This window comes from Brassica rapa, chromosome A04 (genome assembly GCF_000309985.2).
Source record: "Brassica rapa cultivar Chiifu-401-42 chromosome A04, CAAS_Brap_v3.01, whole genome shotgun sequence".
Lineage (NCBI taxonomy): Eukaryota > Viridiplantae > Streptophyta > Magnoliopsida > Brassicales > Brassicaceae > Brassica > Brassica rapa.
The window spans coordinates 9,459,570-9,483,177 of NC_024798.2; the positions used below are offsets into that span (position 1 = coordinate 9,459,570).

The 23,608-nt window shown below is 39.7% G+C and overlaps 7 protein-coding genes, 1 non-coding gene and 1 pseudogene across 13 annotated transcripts; 5 read left to right on the forward strand and 4 right to left on the reverse strand.

Moving 5' to 3' along the window:
• Nucleotides 1-1,174: 1,174 nt before the first annotated feature.
• LOC117133333 (muscle M-line assembly protein unc-89-like) lies at nt 1,175-8,725 on the forward strand. Its single transcript, XM_033289328.1, has 2 exons — nt 1,175-4,422; nt 4,504-8,725. The coding sequence occupies exon 1, from the start codon at nt 1,175-1,177 to the stop codon at nt 2,717-2,719; it is 1,545 nt and encodes a 514-aa protein (XP_033145219.1). The 3' UTR covers nt 2,720-4,422; nt 4,504-8,725.
• Nucleotides 4,713-14,017, reverse strand: LOC117133572 (B3 domain-containing protein REM10-like). Of its 5 annotated transcripts, XM_033290086.1 has the most exons (4): nt 7,583-7,778; nt 7,435-7,497; nt 6,992-7,354; nt 4,713-6,839 (listed from the first exon to the last, which is right to left on the reverse strand). In XM_033290086.1, exons 2-4 carry the CDS (start codon nt 7,495-7,497, stop codon nt 6,582-6,584), a joined length of 684 nt encoding a protein of 227 aa, XP_033145977.1. In that variant the 5' UTR covers nt 7,583-7,778; the 3' UTR covers nt 4,713-6,581. The 5 variants fall into 5 exon arrangements, 1 of the variants encoding a protein (XP_033145977.1); XR_004457451.1 differs by having other exon boundaries at nt 6,528-7,354; nt 7,583-14,017; XR_004457449.1 differs by having other exon boundaries at nt 6,464-6,839; nt 6,992-14,017.
• On the forward strand, nt 5,623-6,079 carry LOC117133334 (uncharacterized protein At4g04775-like). The gene is made up of 2 exons (XM_033289329.1): nt 5,623-5,790; nt 5,861-6,079. Exons 1-2 carry the CDS (start codon nt 5,623-5,625, stop codon nt 6,077-6,079), a joined length of 387 nt encoding a protein of 128 aa, XP_033145220.1.
• LOC117133335 lies at nt 10,263-11,730 on the reverse strand. Its single transcript, XM_033289330.1, has 2 exons — nt 10,858-11,730; nt 10,263-10,733 (listed from the first exon to the last, which is right to left on the reverse strand). The coding sequence occupies exons 1-2, from the start codon at nt 11,728-11,730 to the stop codon at nt 10,263-10,265; spliced, it is 1,344 nt and encodes a 447-aa protein (XP_033145221.1).
• Nucleotides 14,018-14,045: 28 nt separating the features above from the next.
• LOC103863894 lies at nt 14,046-17,371 on the reverse strand. 2 transcript variants are annotated; one of them, XM_009141653.3, is made up of 5 exons: nt 15,205-16,121; nt 15,029-15,115; nt 14,793-14,942; nt 14,305-14,502; nt 14,046-14,221 (listed from the first exon to the last, which is right to left on the reverse strand). In XM_009141653.3, exons 1-5 carry the CDS (start codon nt 15,376-15,378, stop codon nt 14,123-14,125), a joined length of 708 nt encoding a protein of 235 aa, XP_009139901.1. In that variant the 5' UTR covers nt 15,379-16,121; the 3' UTR covers nt 14,046-14,122. The 2 variants fall into 2 exon arrangements, with proteins under 2 accessions (XP_009139901.1, XP_009139902.1); XM_009141654.3 differs by lacking the exons at nt 14,046-14,221; nt 14,305-14,502; nt 14,793-14,942; nt 15,029-15,115 and adding exons at nt 16,328-16,525; nt 16,595-16,744; nt 16,915-17,001; nt 17,088-17,371 and having other exon boundaries at nt 16,038-16,261.
• On the reverse strand, nt 16,791-16,862 carry TRNAP-AGG. The gene has a single exon. It is a non-coding gene; the product is annotated as a tRNA-Pro (tRNA).
• A 1,015-nt stretch (nt 17,372-18,386) lies between the features above and the next one.
• On the forward strand, nt 18,387-20,489 carry LOC103863897 (uncharacterized protein At5g39570). Its single transcript, XM_009141655.3, has 2 exons — nt 18,387-19,459; nt 20,145-20,489. Exons 1-2 carry the CDS (start codon nt 18,455-18,457, stop codon nt 20,235-20,237), a joined length of 1,098 nt encoding a protein of 365 aa, XP_009139903.1. The 5' UTR covers nt 18,387-18,454; the 3' UTR covers nt 20,238-20,489.
• A 61-nt stretch (nt 20,490-20,550) lies between these two features.
• LOC103863899 lies at nt 20,551-23,216 on the forward strand (annotated as a pseudogene).
• LOC103863898 lies at nt 20,727-21,308 on the forward strand. Its single transcript, XM_009141656.3, has 2 exons — nt 20,727-20,785; nt 20,873-21,308. Exons 1-2 carry the CDS (start codon nt 20,727-20,729, stop codon nt 21,306-21,308), a joined length of 495 nt encoding a protein of 164 aa, XP_009139904.2.
• Nucleotides 23,217-23,608: the final 392 nt, after the last annotated feature.

The following is a 23,608-nucleotide window of genomic DNA, read 5'->3' on the forward strand; positions in this document are numbered from 1 at the left end:
TGATCATAATTTCCGTGCAGGACATTTCCCCCACATTAAAGAAACACAATAGGACTCGATGTGTGGAAGAACTGGTGAACTCTCCCATTGGAGTAGTTGCTAGGCTACTTTCACGCGAAAGCATTTGGTCTGGTCGGACCGTACTACACTATCTGCTATGTAGACAGCTGCGAGTGCATAAAAAGGAGATATGGTCTGTTGTGGTTGATGATGTTATCAGGTTTAGCTTGCTCGAGTTTTGTGAGATCACTGGGTTAAACACAGGTCCATTGCCAACAGAAAGTTTTGAACCTGATCAATACAAAGAGTTTTGGGAGGAGTTGAAGGTGCCGCTTGGGATGGGACCCAAGTATGATGAGCTGAAGGCAGCATTAGAGTTCTGTCCTGGTTGGAGTTTTGAAAAGCGTAAGTGGTTGTTGGGATGTTATTTCTTCAAGCCATGGGACTGTACTGTTTGCATCACAATTCAAGGATACCCTTCAAAGTGCAATAAGGGTATTCGACGATGAAGCCATGAGGTCGTATCCATGGGGTCGGACTGCATACGAAGTTCTTGTTGACTCTCTGAAAACACTGTCTCCAGATGGAAAGTCATACACAGTAAGCGGCATGAAGGACGTTTTATTGGTTTGGGCGTATGAGTCCATCGTCTGTTTCGGTGAGAAGTTTGGGAGAGTGGTCAACAATGAAGACGTTCCTCTTTTGCGATGGGGTGGAAGGCGTACACGTTCAAGTTTTGATACTGTCTTGTCTGACGAAATCAAAGATCATGGCGAGGTAATGTTTAACTGCTACTTATACGACTGAGTTAACAGCTACTTAATGGTTGAGTTTATTTTATATTGTTGCCGAATTAGTCTATTTGATGGCTGAGTTTATTTTATATTGTGACCGAATTAATTTATTTGATGGCTTGGTTTTGTGTTATTTGATGGCTGAGTTTATTTTTATTGTGACCGAATTAATTTATTTGATGGCTTGGTTTTGTGTTATTTGATGCTGAGTTTATGATAAACTGGTGTTGCAGGTCCGTTTGAGGAGAATGGTTATGAAGGAGTCAATTGAAGAGATGTTTCCTGTATGGTCGGATGACCTGACGACCCACAACTCGTTAGGTTGGTAGAAGACATACACGCAGGTAGATACGTGAAAGGTTTCTGGGAAGTACAGAGGGATGAGCAGGGGAAGGGGAATGAGAAGAAGAAGAGAGAAGAAAACGAAGGGAGTTTCATCAGAAGCTGAGCCATCAACAAAGAAGCAGAAGAAAGAAGCTGCTGAAACGAGAAAGGGTTCTAGCGAGGAGGAAGCTGTATTGGACAAAGCGACTCTGACGAATCTTGTGAGTGCTCTGCAGAATATTTCAGCAAAATTTGACGCTTACGATTTTGACCGGAACCGGCCAGTGATGGACGAGAAGACCCTAGATAACGTGGTGAAAGCTGTAGTGCAGCAGAGTCTGAAAGTTTTGGGGGAAAGGAAAATTCCCGACAACGATGCTAAACTCTCCTCCGCCGGCGTAGAAAAATCTTTATCGGTGACATCATCACCTCGTAGGAGGTCGCCACCGGAAAAGTCGGACAAAAGTCCAGTGGTAGAACCGCAGGCCCAGGAGGAGAAGTCTGTAAAAACTCCAGTGACAGAACCGCGGCAGCAGAAAAAGCCTGTCAAAAGTCCAGAGCCGCCGCAGCAGAAAGAGAAGGCTGTCAAAAGTCCGGTGCCGCCGCAGCGGAAGGAGAAGGCTGTCAAAAGTCCGGTGCCGGCGCAGCAGAAACAGCAGAAGTCAGTCAAAAGTCCAGCGTTAGCTGAGACCCCTGCAAAGAAGAATTCGGAGCTTGAGAAGGATACAGTGGTGAGAAGGATTTTGGGTGATGATTTTAATGAAATTGATTTCATCAGTGTTTCTCCTGCAAAGATTACTAAGGATGCTAAGGATGGTAAGGATGCCAACGTTCCAGCCTATGGACGCGGCTTACGGGGCAAGGCCAAGCGTACTGTTACTGTAAAGGATGAGGCTATCGAGGATAAGAAAAAAGCACAGCGGGCAGAGGCTGCGTTGAAGAGGAAGGAGAAGCAAGAGGCTAAGAAAAAAGAGAACGAGGAGAAGAAACAGAAGAGAAAAGCGGCTGAGTTACAAAAGAAACAAGAGGCTGGGTTACAGAAGAAAAAGAAGGAAGACGAGGCTGAGTTACCGAAAAAAAAGAAGGAAAAAGAGGCTGAGTTACCGAAGAAGAAGAAAGAAGAAGAGGCTGAGTTACAGCGGTCTGAGGAATGTGTTGTGACCAACGACGAAGTTCTTGCGGAAGATAACGCATTGGCGGCGGAGTCTGATGTCGAGCCAGCTGAATTGATTAGATCTTCCGTGATAAAGGAACTTCGGGAGAAATCAGTTAAGTTATCTCCACAAGGGTTTTCATTGACGAACCTTGATTCAGCACCAGATTTTCCGTACATTGGAGACAATGGACAGACGACTTGCATGAGGAAGAACATTACGCCTTCATCAGTAATATACGACCCTTGCGCACCTGTTGATCCGGCGCGACTGGAAAAACTGAAGCAACACATTAAGGCAATTCCACCCAAACCACCAGCACCTAAAGATAAACCAGAAGAACCCTCAGCTGATCATGAGAGTGACTTCTACAGCATACTCATGCATGAAAGACCGTGGCCTGACAAAGAATATGGATGGGTGTTTGATAATGTAAGTCTTTATTAAGGCTGACTTATATATTCTATAAAGGCTGACTTATATATTTAATTCATTATATTACGGCTGACTTATTATTTTTCTTTGTCTAGCATATCGCTGCGTATATGAACGTCCTCATACAAAGGTCCATGCGAGATCCCACTCCATTCTGGTCCAAGCGGATTGGTTTCATAGACCCTTGGTTGTTAAGTTCTTGGGCTTCCCTCGATTACAGGCAGTTCAGGATGAAACCTGCTTCGTTCAAGTTCAAAGACTGTGGTTATGAAGCGTTGGTAAACGGGAGATTCCCCGAAGAATTTACAACAAACTTGAAGTGGTATGCAGATGTGGATCACGTGTACGGATGTCTTCAAACCGGCGGTAATCACTGGGTGGCGTTTCACGTGGATCTGATCAAGGAGAAGATAGATTGCTACGATCCAATCTATGGAGAGTCAACACCCGAAAGTGAGCAAAAAATGCTAAATGCTTTTAGACCTCTACTGGAGATGCTTCCCTGGATGTTGAATGAGCTTATTCCTGCCGATCTCCGAAAGCATTCTAGGAAGAGGTTCGCATTCAGACGGAGGAGCAAAAGATACATTCCACAAAACAACATGTCAGGTGATTGTGGGGTTTATTCGTTGAAGTTTGTGGAGTGTCTAGCGCTTGGTGTAACTTTTGATGGCATAAACGATAGTAATATTCAAGGGTTACGGGTGAAGATGGCAGCAGATATCCTCGAGGAAGGAGGAAATGTTGGAATGAACAATTTGTTTTCATAATGAAACTGTGTTTGTTTGTGAACCTGTGTTTGTTGTTATGTTAACTATTTGACTTTGGATAACTGCTGTAATAACTCAGTCGTATCGATTAGTAATACTCAGCCAGTACTCATTGATAACTCAGTCATACCTCAAACATACCCTAGAATCAAAATAATTAATAATTTTTCATTCGAATGTTATATATAAAGTCCAATTATCAAAATAATTAATAATAACTCAATGTGTGAGCATGATCTTTGTTGACTATACGAGTTTGGAATCGATTATAATCTTGAGGTATATGTTGTCTCTTACGAGTACCTAAAACTCTAGGCAGTGATATGAGGTGTGAGCATGATTCAAAACACGTAAACTGTTATTGTGTTATTTATTATGAATTTGTGATATTTATCATATCTTGTGGTTCGTACATCATAAATCATAACCCTAAACAATCTTATTCGGAACCCAAACCCTAAATAACTAAACCCTATACCCTAAACGGCAAACAACAAATCAGCCGTAAAGGTCTTAATAACTCAGCCTGTTAGTGTAAGTTAATATTTACATATGGCGCGAAAATTTTAGATATTTTATCTCGCGACCTTTAATGTTCTATACTTCCCCTATATATAGCCCCCTTCTCTTGCACCTTCTCGCCTTATCTCACTAGAAAACCTAAACAATATCTCTATATCGCCTTACAAAGTTATGATTGTTCCTGGTTATTCAGAAAGGTTAGAGAACAGAGTCAATGAGATACTAAACTCTGAAAATCGTGAAAACCTTCCCGTTCTATACCCTGGCCCGGGTGTCTTGCTTGACAGCGTAATCTGGTTTAAATTTCTAAGCGATCTCTCCCTGGCCATCCCGTCGATTTTAGCAGAAGGATGGGTTCATGATTGGCCGACATGGCGCGCCATTCCCGATCATTTTAAGGAACGCTGGTTTCTTCAACTCGCTGTAAGGACAACATCTTTGAATTGTTTTTGATATTAGACATAATAACAGCACTTACATTTGGAAATTGGTTTTTTGTTGTAGCGCAAACGCACGTGGGCACGAAGATATAATTTTCAAGTTTGGACAAATTTTAATCTGGTGGCCAGAACGGTGTTTCGTTGTCAGATGCGCCTCTTGAAGAGGAGGTGGGCACATGGGGGTGAGAAGCCTGCGTGGATGCTAACTAGAGTTTGGCGTGATCTTGTCCACATGTTTGAAGAATTTGGTCCTGATAATTTTGGTTTTAGAAATTGATTTGTTGTTTTTGTTTGTATTCAGCCGTCAAGTTTTTGTAAAGTTGTTTAACTCAGCCGTTAAGTTTCTATAAAGTTGTTTAACTCAGCCATTAAGTTTCTATTAAGTTGTTTAACTCAGCCGTTTAGTTTCTATAAAGTTGTTTAACTCAGCCGTTAAGGTTTTATAAAGTTGTTTAACTCAGCCGGAATTGTTTGCGTCAAACGTCAGTGTTTCAGTTAAGTAACTCAGCCGTAATACGAATTAAGATACTAATAACTCAGCCTTATATTGTAAAAATACAAAGCCATAGTTAACGCTATTTTCAATGTATTATTATGGCCGCCATTACTTAATCGAGACCAGTATTAGAGTCCTTTATTCTCTTATTATTATACGTGCGAGAAATTCCATCGTCATTGAGAATATCGAGACTCATTATTATGGCCGTCATTACATTATCGAGACTACTATTATTAGAGACCTTTATTCTCTTATTATTATGTGCATGAGAAATTTCGTTTGCATTGAGAATATCGAGACTCATTATTATACGGCTGGCACGCATGTATCGGATTATTTACATAATCGAGGTATTGTTATTTTTAATGTAACTCAGTCAATACGTCTACGTTAACTCAGCCAAAATATAGACGCTAACACAGCCGTAATACGAATTCAACTTAAGTGTTTGATAAAATAATAAAGAACCTTTCGTATTTCTTGATTTGATTGAGTATTCGTCATAATTAAAGTGCATCACGTGTGTGGAAAAATACGGCTCAAACCTAATATCGAGGCATTTAATAGTTTATTAATTTAAATTATTCCTCTTTATTTGAATTTTTTTAAAAAAATGATTTTATATTACTACCACTATTGTTTTAACTTTGTCTTTCACACCAATTTCTCTTTCATTCAAAGAAAATGTCTTCTTCATCATCTGTGTCTGGTAACACTTACTTTCACCGCCGGCATGTGGAAAGAGGAACGCCGAAACAGTGTTGGTGTGGTGAACCCGCTGAATTATGTACATCTGCATCACGGGCTAATCCAGGAAGACTGTACTATTGCTGTCGCAAAGGATATATTAAGGTTTGATTTTTAATTTTATTCATTATACTGTCAATGTGATACTAAGAGCTGGGCATGTTGGTGAAATCAGAGACATTTATTCAAATGGGCGGACGAGTGCTTGGTGGAAGAGGTAGAAGATATGAAATCGGTGATGAGTGACATGACCAAAGGCATATCAGATCTGAGAGTAGACGTTGGTCGGTTGGAGAAAGAACTCGGTAAAGCGGAAAAGATGAAGTGTTTGATGTTTCCAGTGGTGGTTTGTGGGTTTGGTATGGCCATATTTTGGCACTATTTCTTTGCGTAGTCATGTGTTGTAATCATAATTTAGACGCAATGTTTTTAGTAACTCAGCTATTACGTTCAATGCAACTCAGCCAGTACGTTAATTAATTCATAATCAAACAATAACCCAGCCATAATACGAGTATTCGTCAGTCATAACGTTTTAATAACTCAGTTATAACGTTCACTGCAATTCAGCCGTTACGTTAATTAAGTCACTATCAAACAATAACCCAGCCATAATATGAGTATTCGTCAGTCATAATGTTTTAATAACTCAGTTATAACGTTCACTGCATCTCAGCCGTTACGTTAATTAAGTCATAATCAAACAATAACCCAGCCATTATATGAGTATTCGTCAGTCATAATAAGATAGTAACTCAGCTATAACGTTCAGTGGAAGTCAGTCATAATCAAACAATAACATAAACAATAACTCAACCATAATATGAATATTAGTCAGCCATAAAAAGAGACATACATAAATTTCTGGTTCGACATACATAAGTTTAGGTTCAAAATCACTCTTCCCTTTCCGGACATACACACATTAGTGGAGTAGTTTTCCCATCTCCAACCACATTGAACACAAATAAGTCTCCTATGGCGCATCTGTTAGCACGACAGAACTTTCTCCAGCCTCTTCTGATGTAATACATGCCGTCTGCTTCGCTAAATCGCAAACTCACAGTCCATGAATTTCCCTCTTTGTTGACAAGTATTATCTCTTGGCATTGTTTGTTCAAAGCAGTACAAGTCGTAGCTCCCTCAGGAAGATACTGCAAACACAGAACGTAAAGACACAGAACAGATCAAACCATATGTTAATAACTAACTAAATACTGCAAACACAGAACGTAAAGACACTGAACAGATCAAACCATATGTTAATAACTAACTAAATATGGTCTATAACTGAAAATCGACTCACAAGTTTGTCTTCTTTTAGATTCGAAGCAGTGACCTCAGCCTGAAAACAATAGTCAAATGAGAAAGAAGGAGCATCATCCGCATCGGCTTCTTCCTTGATGATGTGAGGATGTGTATACTGAATCTCACAACAGCTAGGACCAAATGGTGTGACATGAAACACCATATCTCCTTCGTGTTTGAAGATGACAATGTCACCGATTTGAAGGTCATGTGCTGTGGTGAAATCTTTCCAACCTCCGGTGAGTCTCCTGCCTTCTTGTATCACTTCCCAAGTTTGATCTGTAGCGTCCGATCTTAGTTTCCATGTTTTCCGGTTTGTCTTCCCTTCTATGTGCTGTGAGAAGAAGCCAAGTGGTATTGTCTGCAGGTCAGAAAAGCCAAAGTTAAGCAAACTCTAAAATAGGAACATATACACATGAGAAATAGAGAGTGTGTGTCTACCACGCCACTGTGGAAATCGGGAAGCAGAGGCTTCAAGAAATGAGGTTTGTGCGAATTAGGCATCTGCAAACAAGAAAAGAATGGGAAGAAAACATCATCGAACCTAAGCTGAATCCACAAATCTGCAAAAGAGAGGCTTCGGTTTTACCTTCGTATCGAGACGCTTCGAAATCGCCTGTCGTCGAGAGCTTTTCTTTTTTTTTCGCGTTGGGACGAAAATGATTTCTTTTTTTTTTTCCTTGTGTAAAGTAAATAATGCCGGAAAATATAACTCAGCCGTAACATTGTTAATAATTAATAATGCCGAAGAATAAAACTCAGAAGTAACATTGTTAATAATTAATAATACCGAAAACTAAACCTCAGTCGTAAAATTGTTAATATTTAATGATGTCGAAAAATAAAAGTTGGCCAAAAGAGTCATACATAATTTAACTCAGTGTCGAGTTATGTCCTGACACGCATGTCCGAGTAATTTACGATATCGAGGTCTTTATATGTTTATTTTATTTGGACACGCGTGATCTTTATATTTAATATGATTTCCCTATTATATTTCCAATATTTACAAGTAAAAGATAAAGGAAAAACCAGAGTCGACTTCTAAAACCTAAAGTAAGTCTCTTTCGTCCAAAATCGATTTTGAATTATTTTTTGTATTTTGGCCTTGTTCGATTTTGCATTATTTTTTGTGTGCTATGATGTATAAATTAGATGGATCTACAGCGTGGAATTCCAAGGACGTGCGACTGTGGAGCTGCTACCATTGTGTTAACGTCAGGTACAATAAAGAATCCGGGTAGAAGATTTTATCGATGTGGAGCAAATTCGGGTCAAAACCATGTTTTCAAATGGCTTGATGAAGCACATGATGAAGAGTTTGTAGTTGTGGCAAACAAACTCGCGACGATAGAGCAGGATTTGGCCGCTATAAAAGCAGAATTAGATGATATGAAGAAAGACATAACTGAGATCATAAAAATTATTGAATGTCTTAGGATGAAGTCTTAAATGTATTAGTTGCTACTACTACTTCTTTGTTTACTCAGATTCTGTACTCATAAGTCAGTCTATGTTTATGTAACTCGGATTTAACTCAGCCGTTGTTAATTTCTTCCGAAACAACAACTCAGCCGTAACATGTAATAATATCAGTCTTAACGTTTAGGTGAACAATCAAAAAACAGTCATAAGATGAATAAATGAGAATAACTCAGCCGTAAGATGAAAATAACTCAGCCGTAAGATGAAAATAAGTCAGCCATAAGATGAAAATAACTCAGCCATAAGATGAAAATAAGTCAGCCATTAGATGAAAATAACTCAGCCATAAGATGAAAATAAGTCAGCCATAAAAACAGAATATATAATTTTTTGTTCGACATACATAATGGCATAGCAAAAAAAAAGATAAGATTCTGATGCAGAGACATCTTCACCACTTACTTGTGTCCCTAAACAGGCTTATCGGTTCAAAATCACGAAAGAACAAGGAAATCTCTTTGATCCAGAAACAGCGCTCACACATGTTGTCGTCCTTAGTCACATCAATGTGCCATAGGCAGAGACATTGTCGGTCCACAACATTTGCACATTGGCAAAGGTAGAAGGACGGAACATAAGTAGAAGTGAACATGGCCTTAATTTGACGGAACTCGTCAGTATGCCACAAACCCCATCCCCATTTCGCATCTCGAACAAGTTTCCCGACCCTGTCAACAGTTGCTCTTGGAATTCTCCGAAAATACTGCGCATCACCGTAAAAGATTGCTTGAGTCATAGCGTGTGTATACACTGCACGCTCATATCCTGCATCTGCTGCACGCTTGAGGAGAGAAAGGCCATAATCTTGCTCATCGTATGAGTAGAAAAACTGTACACCCTTTACATAAATTGTGCTTGGATTGTTCTCAGCGTAGCAAGTTTTCAACAACTGAGATGGCATAATGAGACCCCAGGGAAAGGATAACACATCGAAATAATGGTATACCCTACGCATCTCTGCTAACGCCTTCATCGACCTGGACGATGCTCTGAGGCGGTAGAGATCTTGGAAGGAGTTACGGGCCACACGTTCAACCACCATTGCCTGAAGATCTTCAGGCAATTCAAGCAGAGGGAAATATTCCATTTTCTCTGAGAGGACAGTTGTGTAAAAGATAGAGAGTTGAAGATGTGTAATTGTTTGAGAAGTACCTTATTTATCTGCAGTTAACGGTTGTAGTTTCGTATCGCGGCGTTTCTTATTTCTTATTTTGAGCGGGAATTTAATCCATAACTCAGCCGTGTATTACAATAACTCAGCCTTAGTTGACTTCGCGACGTTTCGTGTTTCTAGCGGGGAAGTTTTTTTCAACTGCGTTTGAATAAAAGAGCTGACATTAGAAATCACGACAATTATTAGGCGTGTGAGTAACATTATCTCAGCCAATGAAGATTAATTTCTCTTAATTTAATTCGCTACTTTCGTATTCCACTTTATAATCAATAATTACGTAGGGGCTATTACGTAACGTAGGGCAATTAAGTACGGACATTTCGTTTTTCGATGTCTGTGTCTCTCTTGAGTAATGGGAAGCGGGCAAATCAATGAAAATAAAAACCCAACCACAATACAAAATTTGAAAAACATTAACGCAGCCGTCATAGAACATTAAAACAAAAAAACCCAGCCGTATTACAACACAAAACCCAGCCGTATTACAATTAATAATCCAGCCGTTGTGCAAATCAATGAAAATAAAACCCAGCCGTATTACAACACAAAACCCAGCCGTATTACAACACAAAACCCAGCCGTATTACAAAACAACATGAAAAGCAATTGCTTATATCGGACAAGTTCTCGCATTATGTCCACTTTGACTGCAACGAGAACATATGTGCTCTTTCCTAGGACGTTTGTTTGCAAGTGCAACTTCTAAAGCAGATTTCATCCTATTTTTTTTAGGTCTTCCCGGTTGTTGACGAATAAACGGTGGAAAGCACTGTACGTTAGCCACGTTATCTGGAACAGGTAGCGCTGAGTCAACCGGCATGACCGATTCAGCGTATGCGCTAGCTAAATAAGTGCTTTTATAGTAAGGACTGCACAGTGATATACGAGAAACATTTCTTTCCTCTGCAGCTGCGATTGCGTGTACACATGGTATTTTCTCGACATCGAAACGCCGACATGTGCACTTTCGCTCAACCAAATTAACAACATTCAAAGACTCGCCAGCAGCGCCATATTTAACTTCAGTGTGATGGTCATCAATCCTTTGAACCGTCCAATCCCGGGAGGCACTTACACGTCCCTATTAACAAAACCCAATATTCGTGAAACGGCTTACTTATTATTTATAAAGCTGGCTTATGCAATATAACGACTGACTTATTAGATTTAAAGACTGACTTATTTTACTGTTACGACTGACTTACTTGTAATAGTTTCTCCACACCGCGCGTGAGTGTGGTTGACTGCGATCTGGCATCCACTCTTCGTTCAGCAAACCATCTGGTCATCATAACCCGTATCGATTCCAATATTCGAACAATGTTAAGACCTCTAGCATGCGATAATGCTCTGTTCATTGATTCCGCTATGTTCGTAGTCATCAAATTGTACCTCTCGCCCGGGAAATAAACACGTGTCCACAGTCTGACATCAGCTCTTTCGAGGTAGCCGTGGAGATCAGGATTAAGTGCTTCAATCTCCTCGAAAATCATATCAAAGTCAGACATTCTAAAACATCTCGCCGCTTTCTTCACCAGCCGAAATACATCTTTTCCTTTGTACCGTCCCAATATGTTTTTATACAAATGATAGGTGCATATTCCACGAGCAGCTAACGGATACACATTTGTAATTGCTTTCCCTATCGAGTTATGCCTATCTGATATTATCGCAAGACCCTCCTGGTCAGGAATCAACACTTTTAGTTGCGTAAAAAACCAATTCCACGAATCATCATTTTCAGTGTCAACCACTGCGAAGGCTATTGGAAAAATCTGAAAGTTACCATCCTGAGCTAGTGCTGTGAGTAGCGTCCCTTTATATTTACCATTAAGAAACGTACCGTCGACGACAACAACTTTGCGCATGAAAGGAAACCCATTAACGCTCGCACCAAACGCAAGAAACACATACATGAATCTTCCAAGCTCATCGATTTGAAGACGCGTAACTGTATTCGGATTTGCCCTTCTTATCATGTATAAGTAAGAAGGCAAGAGTTCAAAACCACACTCAGGTGTGCCCTCATCGATTTCCCTTGCACATTTAAGCGTCCGGTGTGATTTCCAATATTCCATCTGCTCACATGAAAAAACAATTTACATAACTCAGCCACATCATATCATTAAGACGGTCACAACGTAAACATAACTCAACCATAGTTTTGTAACTCAGCCATTTCTAACATAAAATAACCCAGCCTATACTCTACCATAACTCAGCCGTTGTAACATAATTACCTTTACACCAAACTGCTTAGTGATAGCTATTCCGACACTCTCAGGGCGAACGGCCGGACCAACGTCGCCGAGAAAGTTCTTGTACAACTCTCCTAAAATATCCGGTGTTGCATTTCGAGATCGATTAGAACGCTCAGTTACAGAACATGCATGATCCGAGTCGTAAATACGAATATAAAACTGCGGGGACAATCCTTCGGTAGATGCACGAACTCTCCATGTACATCCATCAACCCAACACTTAACAACGTATGTTGTCAGGTTTGATATTTCTACATCAAAATCAAATTGATGCCTCACTGTAAAAAGTTTCAGTCGTCTCTTCAAATGCTTTTTAGTCAAGTATCGTTGTCCTACCGCAAGGTCTAACGACGACATCTCCAACTTCAAAACCTCCAGATTCCCTTTAGATTCGCTCATCAAGAAGTTCTGATATCTCTTCTTGGAAGGTAGCGTTGGTGAATCTTCGTCTTCTTCGATAGGAGACTCACCGTATGTGCTGAAGTTATCATCTTCAGATGACGCACCGTCCGAGTCATCGAACATATCAAATCGACTTTCAAATTCATCATCTTCTTCGTTTTCTTTGCCTATTTCATCTTCTCCGGCTACGTCGTGTATTTCAACGTTACTAAAGCAGTCATTCTCAATTTCATCTTGTTCATCCTCCAAACTGCAACCATCGTAACTCCCATTCTGTATAGACTCAACTTCTAAAGCTTCTTCTTCTAAAGCTTCTTCTTCTGAAGCGTCTTCTTCTGAAGCTTCTTCTTCTGAAGCTTCTTCTTCTGAAGCTTCTACGTCTGAGCTGTCATCCTTTTTCTCTGTAATCTCCACACAGAGACGTTGTTGTTCGCTTTTCTTTAAGCTTAGAAAACATTGCAATTGTCGAGTGTTGGACACGTAAACTGGTGGAGTGTTATGCGCCATTGTTTTCAATGTTTTATTCGAAAACATGTAGCTAAGCAGAATATGAACCTTCAAATCATTCAAACCGTAATCGTCGATGACAGACTTTGTGAAATCTTCAAGTTTAGTTTTCTCACCTAAATGAAGAACTCTACACCCTCTACTGTCGACGTTGAATACATATCGTTTTTTCATAATCCATTTACCGGAAACAATAATAACGGGATCCATTACCATATGAGAAAGATGAAGAGGATAGATAACTGAGATGATGAAGAAGAAAAGAAAGGCTGTGTAATCATTCAAAAATAAGATGAAGAAGACAACTGAAAGGTCTCGTAACTCAGTTGTAAATTGGGCGACCGTTAGTGATGACATGTCAAATCCGAGTTGATGACATGGCAGATGACATGGAACATCGATTAATCAGCCGACAAACAAATCAGTAACTCAGTCAAAATAAGTCAGCCATCATGTTTACACTTTGTCAGCCGATACATGGAAACATTCTAGTAATTAATCTTTTGACGGTAAGTCAGCCGCAATAAGGATGAACAACCATATGTCAGCCGTATCGTTACGTAAATCAGCCATCAAACGAGAACATTCTAGTAATTAATCTTTCGCTCATACGTCAGCCGCAAAGCAGCTGAGTTTACTGTTTATCCATGCTTTAACGGCTGACTAATACAAACCCAGTCGTAACAGCATCCCATAACTCAGCCGTGGCTTCAATAACCCAGCCCATCCATGTTCCTTTACTCAGCTGAAAAAAAGTTTCTCAGCCGTTTCTTAACCACGACTCAGCCAAATTTTCCAGAAATCAAACCGCCGATGTATAAGTCAGCCGTCATTTGTATCATTAAGTCAGCCGTGATCACATAACTCAGCCGGATTTCTGTAAATCAGTTGTATCGGCAAGCTGACTTATAGTTTTAAGTCAGCCACTTTCACTTAAGTCAATCGTATGTATTAAGTCAGCCGTAACGTAAAGATAAATCGGCCGTAACTACGTATCTATCGCTTAACAGCTGACTTAATGAAAATACGGACGCGAATTCCTCCGTGGCGCCGGTTTTTTGCCTACGTGGCAGCGAAAAGTAATGGCATTCTCGTAAATACGTTTTTTCTCATAACGTAAAAAAATGGTACGCTTGGTATCGAAAATATTCTAGTAATAAAAAAAAGATCTGTATCATTCTAGTCAATACAATTAAAATATGTAACATTCTAGTAAACTTCCCTAATATAAACGCATACGCCAAACATGAGCGCATAAATTACATTCAAACCATTAAAGCTTTAGCCTTGAGATTAAAAACTAATGATGTGTTCTTCTTTCATTCTTAAACCTATTATAATCAGCGAGCAAGCTCTCAATAACCTTATGCTTCATATTATCCACCAAACCATTTAAAACCTGCAGAAAGCAAATAAAAACATAAGATAATATATAAATTTGGAATATAGTGTTTTGAGTTTGCAAATGCATTTATTTCTAACCGCATTGGCAACGTTTCTCCTAACATCCTCTGGTACAAGCATGAGAACCGTAGGAAGCACGAAGCTAATGTTCATCTCTAGTCGACCTTTGAGCCTTGTGTGCCTTCCGCCTCGGTCTGGGTACAATGCTCCTTGAACTCCAAGAGTGAAATCAGATGGCTCCATGACCTGGTCAAGCCCTTGAAGCTCCCATTTCATCTGAAAATAAACCGTTCAAAGAGAACAAAAGAGTGAGGTATTTAGACTTTTTAGTACTTCCTCCATTCAACGAAGATATAAATCTTGGATATTTCACACAATTTAAATATAAATTTACAATTCTAAAATATTTTTTTAATACCATAATTTCAAAAATTCAATTTATTTCAACAGTATTGTCTTTAATCAATATGATCAGTAATAAAGGTAAACAAGTATCATAAAACCTTTCTCTTTTTGAAGCAATTAAAAATTTCAAAACTTGTATTTTTGTGGAAAGGAGGGAGTACCATGTTAAGCTCAAGGACTTTGGTTATGTCTAGAGGTACATCAGGCGGGTAATCCTGACCGTTGGATTTGCATCGGATCCGCATGACCACCACTGGCCACGCAGTGAGGAAGAGAAATTTTATTGGCAACATTTGGATTCTCCATTCTTCCTGCACAAGTAAATCATGTCGGTCTTTTCGTTAGAGTAACCAAAGAATGCAACCCCACACTTATAAAAATGGAACATGGATGTTACCTCGTTAAGCCTATAGCTTTTGGGTTTATCAGGAAACATTGCTTTGAAAACCCTCGACTTATCCTCCAAATACTCATCGAACAACGCCTGAAGTTTCAAAGCATTGAAACACAAACGGTTTTACACTGATGCATACATATATAACATTATAGAGATTGAAAGTGAGAATGAGATACCAGAGGAGACTCGTGCAGTTGAACATCGGTAGTTATTTTAGATGAATATTTGGAGGGTTTTACGGGTGACAACTGACACTTAACTCCCCACCGTATTGTTCTCATCTCCACCGCCACCGACCGGCGTCTTCTGAACATCTTCGGGCATGACAAAACCGTTGAGCTTACAGCCATTTTACCAGTCTTTTTTTTGGTCTTCAAGATTGGATGATATTTGATCTTTCCCACTTTTCTCTCTCTCTATATTTATATATATCTTCAGAGGAAAGATTGCGTCTTTGCTTCTCTTTAATACGTTTTGAGACTTTTGTTAAAGAAAATAGAGACCGAGAGTAACATTCTCACGGTACGCATTTGGAAGATAGTGGATTTCGAGAAATAATTGTTGAAACATTGCTTTTCAACCTCTATAGTAACCGGGTACATATTCGGTTTGGTTTAATTGTTTCAGGTTTTGTAAAAAATATAAGTCCACTTCATTTAGTTTACTTTGGTTTGGTTTAGTTAAGAGGTTACCCATTTATTTTGCCATCTACGTGGTGATAATGTAAAGCCTCGTCTGTCACGCAGTTGTTGATGAGAGTGACACGAGAACATTGAACGTTGAGAAGAATCTGTAGAATAACTTCTACCACACGCTGAGGTTTTGACTAAAAAAAAAAAATTCATTTCTTTCGAAACCGACAAACTCTCGGACCGAATACTAAGAAACCGATTTACTTTGGCGCCTAGGAATATGGATTACTAACTTGGCTTTTAATGTAAGCAATAAGCAAAGAACTCTTGTTGTTAGTAAATCTTTAACTCTATAATCTTGTTTTTCAGGCTGGCTATGTAAATTAAAACAATTAAAATCTTATATAGTATGTTAAGATGACTGTTCATAAACGATTGTTTCATGTTGGATTGAGAAACTATACATGATTGAGCAGTGGCATTAAAACTCGGTTTTAGTAGATAACTTGTGTAATCTTCTCTCATTCTTGAACCTGCCATAGTCAGCGAGCAAACTGCCATTAACCTTATGCTTCATATTATCCACTAAACCTGTCAAAACCTGTAAATGGGTCCAAATCAGATCATGTGTAAATCATAAGAGATAGTCAAATAAGGTTTTATATACCGCATTGGCCAAGTTCCTCCTAACGTCTTCAGGTACCAATTCAAGAACCGGGGGGAGAACAAAGCTTATGTTCATCTCTAGCTGACCTCTGAGCCTTGTGTGCTTTCCTCTCCGGTCTGGGTACAATGCTCCTTTGACTCCCAAACTGAAGTCAGACGGTTGCATCACTCGGTCAAGCCCTTTAAGTTGCCATCTCGTCTGAAAAGAAGCATTTTAAGAGTTTGAGTAACGGAAGATGAAGAAACAAAGAGAGAGACAAGTTATTACCATGTTGAGCTCAACAACTTTGGTTATGTCTAAAGGTATGTCTGCCGGGTAATCCTGACCGTTGGATTTGCAACTTAAACGCATATCGACCACAGGCCACACAGTGAGGAAGAGGAAATTAATTGGTAACATCTGAATCCTCCACTCTTCCTGCAAAAATTCAATTTATCCAAGTAAACTTAAAATAGTGAAAAAGGGGGCGTTCCGAGAATTGAACTCGGGACCTCTCGCACCCTAAGCGAGAATCATACCACTAGACCAAACGCCCGTTTTGAACTACTTTTATATATAACTAATGTTAGTCATATTAGTTGACGTACCTCGTTAAGCTTATGGCTTCTGGGTTTGTCAGGGAACATGGCTTCGAAAACTCTCGATTTATCCTCTAAATAGTCGTCGAACAACGCCTAAAAGTTCCTCAAAATCACATTTAAGAAACGCACCAAAACAGTTTAAACTGATTCGTGTTATAGAGGGAGAGAGAGAAGGAGACCTGAGGAGACTCGTGGAGAGGAATATCTGTGGAGAGTCTTGACGAGTACGTGGCAGGTATGGATGATACCTGACACCTAACTCTCCACCGTGTAATTGGTCTCATCTCCGTCTTCACCGGTCGGTAAGTTCCGAACATGGGCGATGACAAAACCGCCATTTCACCGATTATCTTTTCAATATCAGAACTTTTATATATTCCACGTTTCTCTTTTGATTTCTCTCTGAAAGTTAAAAACTTTTGTAAGAACTTTTAGATTTCTCTAGAGGAGCGAAGTTGCTTTTTGCTAGAGATTTTGGAGGGATAAGGGGATATCTGTCTTTCGGGCTTCTATGTCCACGTGGCATATTTTGAGACAAGCCACATCATCAGCATTTGGAATTCGTAGGGCCCTTCTTTTCTTTGTACTCCTTTCCTTTCCATTAGTGGATGAGAATGACACGAGACGAAACTCAAAAAAAAAAAAAAACCTCAAATGTATTATCTGACGACAAAGGAAGGTTCGACAAACTAAACTCAATCCTTATTTTGCTTTAGTTCCACTGTACATGTTCTGTCACATTAAAAGATCAAGAATATTCAAATCCTACGAGCAACGCATTGTATTGTCGGATGAATTTCCTTGAAAGTGTATGGTTTGAAATTTCAGGACTGTAGAGGGCACACAGATGATCCTCCTAAAGAATGTAGATATCAAACCTTAAGTTCTGTGATTTGTTCTTCAATTTCTTGCTTATAAAAGCAAACTAAAATTAAATGTGGAACGTAAATGCCACAATTGATTCACGGCTTCGTTGAGCTCACTTCACTCTCTTTGTTAAAACTCAAATACATCTCGATCTTCTTAGTTTCAACAACCAAAGAGGATATAAAAGACAATCTTTCACGGTTTATTTCTAACATTAGTAAGAAAAGGACTCGTCTCTTTCTCTCTTAATTCCTTCACGGTTAAAACCTCCAGTCAAACCGTGAACACACTTATGGGCCTTATATCCTAACTGGGCCTTAATTTTAATTTTAACTTCTAGTCCAATCGGTAATCGCTTCGATCTGTCGGCAGACAGAATAGAATAATGGTTTCGCCGGTTAAACCAGTCGGCAATCGGTACAATCAGATTGCATAAAAGCAAATCATAATAAGTCACGTGGCACAGTTTACACGGTTCGTAGACTCGTAGTGGTCGCCATGTAAACAGCGGGAAAACAGGGCCCCACACATATTAACTAAGGAGTAGGACCAACAAATCATCACCACGAAACGCAGCGTTTCCCCCTTCGTCTCCGCGTTTAAAAACTTCTTTCACCCTTTCGTCATTTTCGTCAGATCCAAGAGAGAGAGAGAGAAATTAGAAAAAGATCTTGAAACGATGCCGTACTACACCAAAGACGAGGACGAAGTCGACGATTTCGACGAGTTCGATCCGACGCCGTACAGTGGAGGCTACGACATCACCGTGATCTACGGCCGTCCGATCCCTCCTTGCGACGACACTTGCTACCCTCTCTCCTCCGCAGCGGATGAAGATTTCGAGTACGAGAGACCTGAATTCACCTCGTACCACGATCCTTCCGCCTACGCCGAAGAAGCTCTCAACACCGAGTACAGCAGCTACTCCCGCCCCAAGCCCCGTCCCGGTTTTCGACCCGGTTCAGCCGGAGGCGGTCACGTCCAAGGTGAGCGACCCGATCAGAGTTACGGATCCGGTTACGGTGGTCAGACGGAGGCTGAGTACGGTAGGAGACCTGAATCGGGGTACGGCGGAGCGACGGAGACGGAGTATGGCCGGAGACCTGAGCAGAGTTACGGATCTGGTGGCTACGGTGGCAGATCGGAGGTTGAGTCTGGTGGTTACGGTGGCAGATCGGAGGTTGAGTCTGGTGGCTACGGTGATAGATCGGAGGTTGAGTCTGGTGGATACGGTGGAAGATCGGAGTCTGGTGGTTATGGTGGAAGAACGGAGGTTGAGTATGGCCGGAGACCTGAATCTGGATATGGTGGGAGATCGGAGACGGAGACCGGGTACGGATCCGGGTATGAGAAGAAACCGAGCTTCGGCGAGGAGAGGAGCGAGTATGAGCGCAAGCCTAGCTATGGAAGGTCTGAGGATCAAGAGGAAGGAGGTTACAGGAAGCCTAGCTATGGGAGATCTGAGGATCAGGTTGAGAGCTACATAAAGCCCAGCAGCTACGGGAGGTCTGAGGAAGAGGAAGGAGGAGGCTATAGGAAGCCTAGCTATGGAAGGTCTGAGGAACAGGAGGAAGGGAGTTACAGGAAGCCTAGCTATGGCCGTCGTAATGATGATGATGATGATGAGGAGCGCAGGAACCGTTCTGGTGATGATGAGGAAGGGAGCTATGGCCGCAAGAAATATGTAAGTTCAATAAGTTAAAGTTATAGTCAATTTGCATCTAGATTATTGTGTGGAAAATAAGTTTGATTGTTTAAACATAAAACCCTTTTGTTGATGGACTGATCTCAACATTGAAACTAAAGATTATAGTTTTGGTGATAACACCCATTACCCCCTTTAACTTCATTGGTTCAGTATTTGATTTAACAGTGACATCGTGTAGGTTATAACAATCATAGTACAGAACTTACATTGTGTTTTTTGCATCTAGTTTGTTTTGAAAATAAGTTTTAGTTTGGTTTTGATCACAGTGTAGCTGTGTAACTCTGTTTTCACATCCTGAAATGGATTTCCTTAATTTGAAAGCTATGTTCTACAATCCCATAATAACGTTCCTGGTTCAATGTTTGTTTGAATATAGACATCTTGAATATGTCCCATTGTTGATCTTAGTGTAGAGTAGTCTCCATGTTGAACTAAAGTGTTTGTCTTTCATTCCCTGTAACTCTGTTTTCACATCATGGAATGGATTAGCCTCGGTTGAAAGCTAAGTTCAGTGTTTGATTGAAATTGCACATCATGTATATGACATTTGAAGATCATAGTTACAGAGTATCTATCTCCATTCTTATGGTGGCCGTTAATAGAGGCATCACTGACTAAAGTTTTCGCTTAACGTTATTCATTTCTGCATCAAAATTTGTAGGGTGGCAATGACTCTGATGATGATGAGGAGAAGAAGCAGCATCGTTACAAGCATCACCACCACCAGAGGCGTCGTGATGAAGACGATGACTAAAGCCCTCACTCAGTGCTGGAATCGAGTGCTTCTACTTAGCTTCATATTACTAAATAAAAAGCTAAGTCATATTTATCTTTGGATGTTGTTGTTGTGTTTGTTTGATTCTCTCTAGATACAGCAGAGTCTGTGTCTGGGTTTGTTTCTGGTTCATTATAAGACCTTGAATTGATATCGGGTCATCATCATGATGTAAACTGTTGCTACTCTGTGTTTCGTTTTTATGTTATGGAACTTTTCTCTTTTATGGCTTCTGTTGTTTTGGTTTTGTCGATATTATTAATATTAAAAATCAAAAGTCATTGCCGAGAAGGAAAAATATTTTGTGGTAAAAGCTCGATTTTTTATATTGAATATTTTATGATTAAAAACAGAAAAAGGAAAATCGGTTTTGTAATAGGAATGGGTTAATCAGATACCTATATGTACATTACACATCTTTTTGCTTCAACATCAGAAACTTACAACCAAACAATTCTAAAAGAAGCAATGTCAAGCGCTACAGTCCTCGATGAATCTAGCGTTCCTAGCCCCAGGAGTACATGGAGGTGAGATTCCACTAAATATATTGTTATGTAACATAAGATTTTTGATTATAAACATTATACCGAAACGAATTTTCTGGTTGGTTGCAGGATGGACGGGCAGTTACGATACGACATTGCGATGAACACCATCATTATAATCCTCATCACTGATGCGGTCTTACATATGACTCTGAGAGCCCACAAGATTCCCCTTGCTGATAACGTTGAGGGACTTTTATGTACATTTGTAGTTGCGTACGTGTTTGTCATCACGACTAATTGCGGGTATTGGCTTACAGCAAGCGAGGAAGAAGGGTGTTTACTTGGAATTTACATCACGGGACGCCTTGGTCACACGTTAGGCTTTTGTATTTTCCTCTGTCTCCTCTATTCTATTTCTCACTTGGCTATGTACGTTGCTCTACCTTGTTTACTATGGTTGGTGCCAGCCATGTTTGCACCGTGTTGTCCATGTCTGTGGAGAGGAGAGTCAACTTGGTGGAATTTTGTGAAGCAACCACAACCAACAGTAGATATTGTTTAACTTTTGGACTATTATTATTAATAGAATTTTTTAATTCCTAATTTTGTAAACATCTCGTCAATTGTTTGTTCTTAACTTTTCTCTCTTGCGATCGGTGAATTTTGTTTCCACTGTCTACCCATAAACCTCGTGTTGACATGTGTTTTGCGATCTAACAAGATATTATTATGGTTTAGGGATTGTTTTAGACATCAATCCTCTTTTGATATGGCTGAAGAAAATTAAGAGTTCCTAGTCTTGATTTGTTCCTGCTTAATGTAATTTGGGGAAAGTGATCATTTATCTTTTGGTACATTATCATTGTGTGTTGCATGCAAAGTATCAATCTACTTGGAACTTAACATTGCGTTATTTGCATCTAGCTTGTTTGGAAAATAAGTTTTAATTTGGTTTAATCCCGTTGTTGATCACAGTGTAGTGTGATCTCAATGTTGAACTAAAGATATCTTTAGTTTGTTCTTTAGATTCTTTATGAGTTACTACAAGCCTTTGTCTGCTTCCCTTTGGTTACAGGCTTGTCATTACTAGTTGTAGATCATCATTGATTTTGCAGAACAAAAGATGCAGAAGCTGTCCCAAATAAGGACACAAGGACATAAGTTTGTGCTTTAGATCCTTTATGAGTTTATCTTCAGTTTTTGCGTTTTAGATCCTTTATGAGTTATTACAAACCTCTCGACTCTTGTAAGGACATAAGATCTGTGCATTATCTGGTTACTGGCTGTACAAAGAGCTTGTCAATTACTAGGTGTAGATCATCATTGTTTCTGTTTGTTAAGATGCATTGATGACACCTTACTCATTGATTCCCGAAACAAAAGAAGCATAAGCTCTCTGAAATAAGGCGTGGCCGCAAAAATGCTAAAGTGTTGGTATGTAGTCTAAGGCATAGATCGAATAAAGCAGCGTTTTCCTTATTGTCCCTTTGCTTTGTACATTTTCTTATTCACCAGATTAGAAAAATGGATCTTGAAGCCAGGAGCCTTCCACCAAGCATTAAGTCCAGCCTCCTTGTCAAACTAAGAGAGTTTTCAAGTCTGATCTCAACAACTTCAAAAGCGAAGTCAAGAGATCGATGAGGTCAACTGATGGATTGGGTCGAACCACAGACAGAATCAAGAGACTGAAGAGCTTGGCGTCTCAGTCCTCCAAGACTTGCACAGTCAGAGACAGTCTTCCTCTCCTACGCACTAACGACACGGTATGTGCTCTCTTCAACAATTTTCTCTTACACGGGTTTTATCATGAAGAAGAATACTACGTGTGATTGGCATCTCTTTTAACCAATAGCTCGTTCTCTGATACATACAGCTTAGTGGAGTAGACGACAATGTAGGAAAAAGCAAGAAGACCTTGACAGGCATGACTAGGAGGATGAACAGGAACAAATGGACCATTGGAGCCATTATCACCGCTTTGGTCGCCGCCATTATCCTCATCTTCTACTTCAAACTCACCAAGTAAGCCTCTGTATCTAAACTCTTTGTCGCTGAACAAATGGTGTGCTGTAAGTAGTAACAGCTGATGACGAGGAAGAAGATAGAAGGAAGCTAAGACTCTGAGGGACAAAGAGGCTTCTGCAGTTACAGTGAAGCTACTGTATAAATAATATTATAGAGGGAGTGAAAGAGAGACTTTATCGATGTATTAGCTCATGCCTCATAGTTCCAGTTGATACTCTGTATTGTGAGAGAGAGTGATACAGTTGTATTGTGTGTGTTATGGATCAATAGAGATTTGGTTCATGACATCTGGCTTTTATCTGTGTGATAAGTTATGTCTTTGCCACCTTTTGTATTATCACGTTCTCTTGTTTGTGTTTGCGTTTACAGTTGTGTATTTTTATACTAAATGATGCAGATTGTTTTGTTTATTATTAAAAGCAAGCGTAAATTACATTTTAGACAATTAGAACTTAAGCCTTGAGAATAAGAACTAGTTGTGTGTTTTTCTTTCATTCTTGAACCTGTTATAATCAGCGAGCAAGCTATCAATAACCTTACGCTTCATGCTATCCACCAAACCAGTCAAAATCTGTATAAACCTGGAATATAGCTGGTTCATAATAAGACCTTGAACTGATATTGGGTCATCATTATGTAAACAGCTGCGACTCTGTGTTTTGTTTTTGTGCTATGAAAATTTCTTATTTTAAAGCATAACTTCTATTGTTTTTCTTTTGTCCATAAGAAAATTTATTTTGTCGTTAAAACCAATGTGACCACACAAAACCACTTATCTAATCTAATCTAGAAACAATATGAAACAAGCTTACTGCCAAAGACATACACCACAGTTAC

Coding starts and splice junctions, on each gene's coding strand:
- LOC117133572 (XM_033290086.1), bottom strand. CDS start 7,497: ATGCCTAATTCGCACAAACCTCATTTCTTGAAGCCTCTGCTTCCCGAT. Junction 7,355..7,434: donor CCGATTTCCACAGTGGCGTG/GTAGACACACAC, acceptor TCTGACCTGCAG/ACAATACCACTTGGCTTCTT. Junction 6,840..6,991: donor ATCTAAAAGAAGACAAACTT/GTGAGTCGATTT, acceptor CTGTGTTTGCAG/TATCTTCCTGAGGGAGCTAC.
- LOC103863898 (XM_009141656.3), top strand. CDS start 20,727: ATGTCAAGCGCTACAGTCCTCGATGAATCTAGCGTTCCTAGCCCCAGG. Junction 20,786..20,872: donor AGCCCCAGGAGTACATGGAG/GTGAGATTCCAC, acceptor GGTTGGTTGCAG/GATGGACGGGCAGTTACGAT.
- LOC117133333 (XM_033289328.1), top strand. CDS start 1,175: ATGAGCAGGGGAAGGGGAATGAGAAGAAGAAGAGAGAAGAAAACGAAG.
- LOC103863894 (XM_009141654.3), bottom strand. CDS start 17,246: ATGGCGGTTTTGTCATCGCCCATGTTCGGAACTTACCGACCGGTGAAG. Junction 16,526..16,594: donor AAGTTGTTGAGCTCAACATG/GTAATAACTTGT, acceptor GCTTCTTTTCAG/ACGAGATGGCAACTTAAAGG. Junction 16,262..16,327: donor GGAGGAACTTGGCCAATGCG/GTATATAAAACC, acceptor ACCCATTTACAG/GTTTTGACAGGTTTAGTGGA.
- LOC117133334 (XM_033289329.1), top strand. CDS start 5,623: ATGTCTTCTTCATCATCTGTGTCTGGTAACACTTACTTTCACCGCCGG. Junction 5,791..5,860: donor GTCGCAAAGGATATATTAAG/GTTTGATTTTTA, acceptor TGGTGAAATCAG/AGACATTTATTCAAATGGGC.
- LOC103863897 (XM_009141655.3), top strand. CDS start 18,455: ATGCCGTACTACACCAAAGACGAGGACGAAGTCGACGATTTCGACGAG. Junction 19,460..20,144: donor GCTATGGCCGCAAGAAATAT/GTAAGTTCAATA, acceptor CAAAATTTGTAG/GGTGGCAATGACTCTGATGA.
- LOC117133335 (XM_033289330.1), bottom strand. CDS start 11,730: ATGGAATATTGGAAATCACACCGGACGCTTAAATGTGCAAGGGAAATC. Junction 10,734..10,857: donor GTGTGGAGAAACTATTACAA/GTAAGTCAGTCG, acceptor TTTTGTTAATAG/GGACGTGTAAGTGCCTCCCG.